Source organism: Haliotis cracherodii, unplaced genomic scaffold (genome assembly GCF_022045235.1).
Source record: "Haliotis cracherodii isolate W230 unplaced genomic scaffold, xgHalCrac1.p SCAF_19, whole genome shotgun sequence".
NCBI lineage: Eukaryota > Metazoa > Mollusca > Gastropoda > Lepetellida > Haliotidae > Haliotis > Haliotis cracherodii.
The window spans coordinates 12,014,301-12,020,206 of record NW_027266274.1 but is presented as its reverse complement, the minus strand read 5'-3'; the positions used below and the strand labels follow the sequence as shown (position 1 = coordinate 12,020,206).

At 36.8% G+C, this 5,906-nt stretch overlaps 1 protein-coding gene across 1 annotated transcript; it reads left to right on the top strand.

The window, feature by feature from the left end:
- The first annotated feature begins 371 nt into the window (after nt 1-371).
- Nucleotides 372-3,627, top strand: LOC139466951 (putative nuclease HARBI1). Its single transcript, XM_071248670.1, has 4 exons — nt 372-392; nt 847-1,601; nt 3,158-3,275; nt 3,463-3,627. Exons 1-4 carry the CDS (start codon nt 372-374, stop codon nt 3,625-3,627), a joined length of 1,059 nt encoding a protein of 352 aa, XP_071104771.1.
- The last annotated feature ends 2,279 nt before the right edge of the window (nt 3,628-5,906 follow it).

Genomic DNA, 5,906 nt, shown 5'->3' with positions numbered 1-5,906 from the left:
ACACACCGTTGTCGTTGTGCGTGATTTTGCGTCAGTCATGGCGTCAACCAGAACGGTAACTTTGACAACTTCTGTTGAAAATATCAAATCATTGCAATGTATCTATTTGAAATTCCCTAATTTTTCCTACGATTCTCTTCCCATGCATATTCTGAAAATGTTGAGCCAATATCTTGAACGAATAGACGAATGGATAGCTCAAAATAGGATAAAATGCTACACTGTGTAAAATCTGAATTTTGCTTTGTTTACATTTCAACCATGTGCAGTTTTTCGAGCACAGCGTTCGTTTTCACGCCTAACTTATTTTGCTTGATTTCATCTAGCCACTTTGTATTGGTGGCAAAGACCACTGGTCGTTTGTTTCTAAAATGTATGAGGAATTCAAGGATGTAGGTATCGCAGATAAGTTTGAAATATACGTGATGTTACAGGCGTCTCATAACCGGTGTACCTGAAACGTGATTTTGTAAACACTGTCCAATATGGCGGAAAGTTCACTTCGGCGTTCGTGTTTTCGTTTTTTCCAAAACATTCTAAACGACTCTAGCGTTATCGGAGACGTTTTGGAATGATCATTGGTGATTTCATAAAAGACAGATACCCGTGATCACTAATATGCTATTTTTGAAATTCATTTCTCCGAGTAAATATCCGGGCCCGTATTTATATAAACTCTTAGAGTTGGAAATTTACTTCTAACTGCCAAAACTCCTAAGTTCACTCCTAACTCCTAAAAGTTACTCCTAACTCCTAAAAGTTACTCCTAACTCCTAAGAGTTACTCCTAACTCATAAAAGTTACTCCTATCTTTAGGAGTGGTCATTGTCACTCTTATCTACTCAGGTAAACTCTTCGAGTTCCAATGTGGCCGCCGCCGTGCAGCTGCGACATCGTAGAAACCGTATATTTCGAGCTCGAAAAGATGTGTTAAATGACCTTACTGATTATGAACTTATTGAAAGATACAGACTCAATCGTGCCGGCATAAATTTTGTGACAAATCAGTTGCAAAGCCCTACGAAACGAAATATGTCGCTAGACGCTGAACTGAAAGTAATCATTACTCTGCGATACTTGGCGACAGGTAAGATACAGCTTTGCAATGGCGACGATCTGGGGATAAGTCAACCAACTGTCAGTCGTGTCATAAATCAGACCTTAAATGCACTAGTGATTCCGGCCATCTTACATCGCTTCATTTCTATGCCCTCCAATGCGGCCGACCTCAATCGAACGCAGGTGCAATTTCAAGCAATTGGTGGATTTCCGGGTGTGATCGGAGTAATTGATGGGACACACGTTAGGATTATAGCTCCACATGTAAATGAGCCAGAATTTGTTTGTCGCAAGGGATTTCATAGCATTAACGTTCAAGTCGTCATGGACGCGAATTACAAAATACTAAACATCGTGGCAAAGTGGCCCGGGTCAGTACATGATTCCAGGATTTGGAATAATTCCAATTTGAGACATGCGTTTCTGAATAATCAGTTTCCGCACGGTTGTCACCTGCTCGGGGACAGCGGCTATCCCTGCCGGCCACATCTATTAACGCCCTACCTGCGGCCTCAACCCGGACAACAAACAAATTACAACAGGTAAAAAAATCAAAACAAAAGGATATCGTCACCGAAGGAATGCCGGGAACACAAATGAGAGTAGTGTCCCCTTATCACTTTAAATATTTTACAGAAGCTTCACATCTTTGGTGGACTTGATAGTAATGTAATAAAGTATCTAGGCCCTAGTTTTCAATTTATTTTGGAAGTAATTAAGCTGACTAATGATACGGAAAGTATGTGCTTAACATTTAAATATTACATAAGGAGATTGGAGTCATTATCAATATTCCATCTTTTCTAATTGCAACATCTAATTTATATATAAATATTTATCATATAATGGGTAGGTTTCTCGGCAGGATAAAGCCAACGGATAAAAACGATATCCGTTGGGGTCATATGCGGATAGAGATGCAAATATCAAAGGTCAAGTAGGGACTACTTTCAGTGTATATAAACAAACATGGCGTCGCATTTGTCATTCGGCTATCGAGTCAGAATTAACCATCGTGAATCTGGATAAACTACAGGGATAATTGATACAATTATTAAAAAACCCAGTCTTATATACTGAAAGTCAGTGTCGAACTGCGACGTAACTAAGGCATTTTATAAGTTTAGGCAACTTTGGAGATATAAATTTCGAAACAATTTTGCGAGGGCACTAGGCCTAGGCCTAGCCAAGCGGGATCAGAAGCCATACCTGTGCTTGTAGACCTCTGTGGCTTGAAACCTTTTCCACAAATAAAAATAGTTGGGTTTAGGCGAAATATGTATGAATTGTTACCTTGTTTCGTTTTGGCGCTGTGTATACATCTGACTACACTTCTTAACGTTATGACAGAACAGGCCGACTGTGAACAATCACTGGCCGTAATGTCTCATAGACTAGGGTTAGAGTAGCTTCCCTTTTACAAAGGGCAGTTACTCTAGCGGACAGACCGATGGATTGTCGCGAAAGGCAAGTAAAAACAATTGTTGTTTTGAGTATATGTTGCTTCGCCAGTGTATAAGAAACAGATTTCAGTTTGAACTATATTGGCTACTGTCAGTGTCCGACTGACACATCACCTACCCTGTGACGTAATAAATATTAATGCGCGCATTCCAGGAAAACTCGCAATGTTTAGGTAATGTTTGTGAGAGAGGGGAAGCGATTTTCAAGCACAGATTTGAAGAATGACATTATATGATAAAGAGGTTATCACGCTTGTGTGTTTAGGGATGGTAAATATCCTGTATTAGGAATAAACACTATGTATTTAGCTCGCCAAGGCTCGCTAAATACAATGTTTATTCCTAATGCAGGATATTTACCATCCCCAAACACACTCGCGTGATAACCTCTATGTATTTAACCAAGGGAGTTAATGCACCTGTCATTAATTTGAGCATGAAGAAGTGAACAGCAACAACTTGTGCTGTTTATCACTAGGTTACTAATACACAGAACATATTCAGTAATTAATAGGCATATTGAGGGTTTCTTTACATCCAATTATTTTCTAAATATGCTATTATGCCTCTGAATTAATTAATTGTTTTAAAGCAGTTACTTCATAAGAATTCCTACCATTTACATCATGTTCAAGATCACACAAGATCACAAGAAGTTTAGTGGAGCGTGGAATAGGACAAATGAAGAGACGGTTTCGTGTACTGCACAGTGAGGTCCGCTTGGAACCGATAAAAGTCTGCAAAGTTATTGTGGTGAGAAATTATTATTTCCCCATTTTAATATCATTTTTCATTTTCTGTTCTTTTAATTATTTAAGTAGTCATGTACTTGTTCTGATAGATAAAACTTTAAGGTCATTCATTGTTTGTTCATGATTTTGACATTGGTATATGAAATGTTATTCAATGTAACATTTTCTTACATGTCTTTTTTATACAGGCTTGTGCTATCTTGCACAATATTTGCAAGAATTTGAATGTCCCAATGAATGCTGGTGATGGAGGAGGTAATAACAATGGTGGCAATGGTGGCAATATTCACCAAGGTCCAGTTGCAGCTGATGGAATTAGATACCGCCAACAAATCACCCAACAGTACTTTTAGGTTAGTGTAGAGTATCCATGATCATAATAAAATTTTGATTTGAAGGTTTTAAAATATGTTATCTTGATATTCATATAAAGACATGAAGTAACAATTAATTCATATCAACATTTCAAATAATATTGATAATTTAAATAATGTTATATTTGCTTTCAAATTTCAGAAAGCCTGATCATTGATGACTATCTCTGTGTATTGTGACAATGATTATGGGACAGAAATGTAAGTTATTTTAAAAAATTAAAACTTTCATTACATGTGATTATGGATGTAATAATGAAATATTTTCAAATATTCATGACAACATTTAGAAAAGAGAAATGTAAGTTTAAAACATGTAAATTTGCTGATTTAAATTAAATTTTCAAGTTTTATTGAAAACAGAGACAAGACTATTTTCAAGTAAATACACCTTGTTTAGATATTTAGACCATTTGATTTACTTCAGATGGAAACATTATTGATATGGTGAGCTACTTGTACCAATAACGGGATGAGGAAAAGATGAACCAACACAAAGGCAAGTTGATAAAGATTTTAATTAAGTTACAATCACACATATTTTTGGTTATAATAAATAGAATATACAATGTCTTTCTCTAGTTCCTTTTACAAATAATTCGGTCAGAAAATACATTTCAGTTAATTAATTTTGAAAACATTGAATTCAGTAACAAAAAGCAGTGAAAAAGGAGCATGATTTTACTAATATTCATATATATATACTATATACACTTTTTGTAGATAGATAGAACAATCTCAGCCAAATTGTAGTTACATCGATCATTAATATTAAGCTGGTACCAACTGTGACTTATTTCAATGGGTTATGAAATATCAATATTGCAACCTTAAGAAATCAATAAATTAACTATAAAAAATTATCAAAGAACCATGCTTTGACCTATAACCTTGTGTAAAATACAATATCAGTTATTTGCTTTTTAATTTCTTTATCTTGAGACTGTATTACTCCTTCTGGAGTTCAAGCACTTCGATTTCTAATCTTTCTCTCTTTTCCCTTAGTGAGACTTCTGTAGGGCTGAGCACCAGAACAGGTGTGTGAAATTCCAGAGGAATGTAGTCATCCAGCACACAGCTGCTGGTGTGGCTGGCGCTGGTGATGGCCGAGGGTGTGATGTTGATGGGGTTCTGTTATGAGGACCCAGACTCCGGAGTACTGAAACAAATATGATAGTGTGTGTTGATGTATCATTTAAAGTGGGGAATCCCTTTGTGTGAATAGATTATTTTGTATGTAAAACTGTTGACACTTTTTGTTTATATTAACTAAGTACATTCATTAATTTGAGATTGCTTGTCATAACACATTCTTCTTTATTGTTCAAATTTCTGTTAAATACATACTGTAGGCAGGTTTTAAGCAGAAAGGGGGTTTGACTCTCTTACCAAGCAGACCTCTCTCCCACAGCCCAGAGAGTGTACCGACTCTCTGTGGCACCCTCAGTTATTATCTAAGTATATTGTTAATTGTTCTTGTAAATAAAATTGTGATTAGTCTCCTGTGACTCTGGCTCTTTGCTGACTAATTCCCCAAGAAAACCAGCACGTCATTTGGAAGGTATTGTTCACCCAGAACAGTTCCATGAGAATTTGGCGGAGAATCATCGTTTTCGGAACCATGGAGTCCAGGAACTAACTACAACCAGCTACAAGAACCCATTGGAGGACATATCCAACCGTGATCATCTGATGGAATAACAAGCAAGCTGCATCTACCTCTGACCTCAACACTGGATTAAAGACAACCAACTCCTGCAAAGACACCAACAAAGGAGGAAAAAGTCTTCAAATATTGTAAGTACTACATTGTTGATTACTTGTCTTTCTTTAATTTAGTACGGTACATACTAATAGGTGTCATGGCAAATATGGAGTCTGGTATGGAAAGTAACTTTGAAAGTGAAATTCCAACAGTGTCTTTAGTTACGCCCCTTGCCAACAGTGTAATTCAGGCAAAATTTGGCACAAAAACAACAAATTGTTTAGTAGATACAGGGGCATCCATTTGTTGTATTTCGTCTGCTTTCCTGAGCACAGCTTTTGAAAAACTTACTCTTGGAAACTCACCCTTTCCACAGGTGAAAGGTGTTGGCGGCGAATTGCACAAAGTGTTAGGTTCAGTTGTGTTAGATTTTGTCATTGAGGATCAGGAATTTTCTCAAAGATTCCATATTCTGCCTACACTTCCAGAGGCAGTGATACCAGGTGAAAAAATCCTTGATGACAATGATGCAGTCTTAGATTATAGCTGTCAT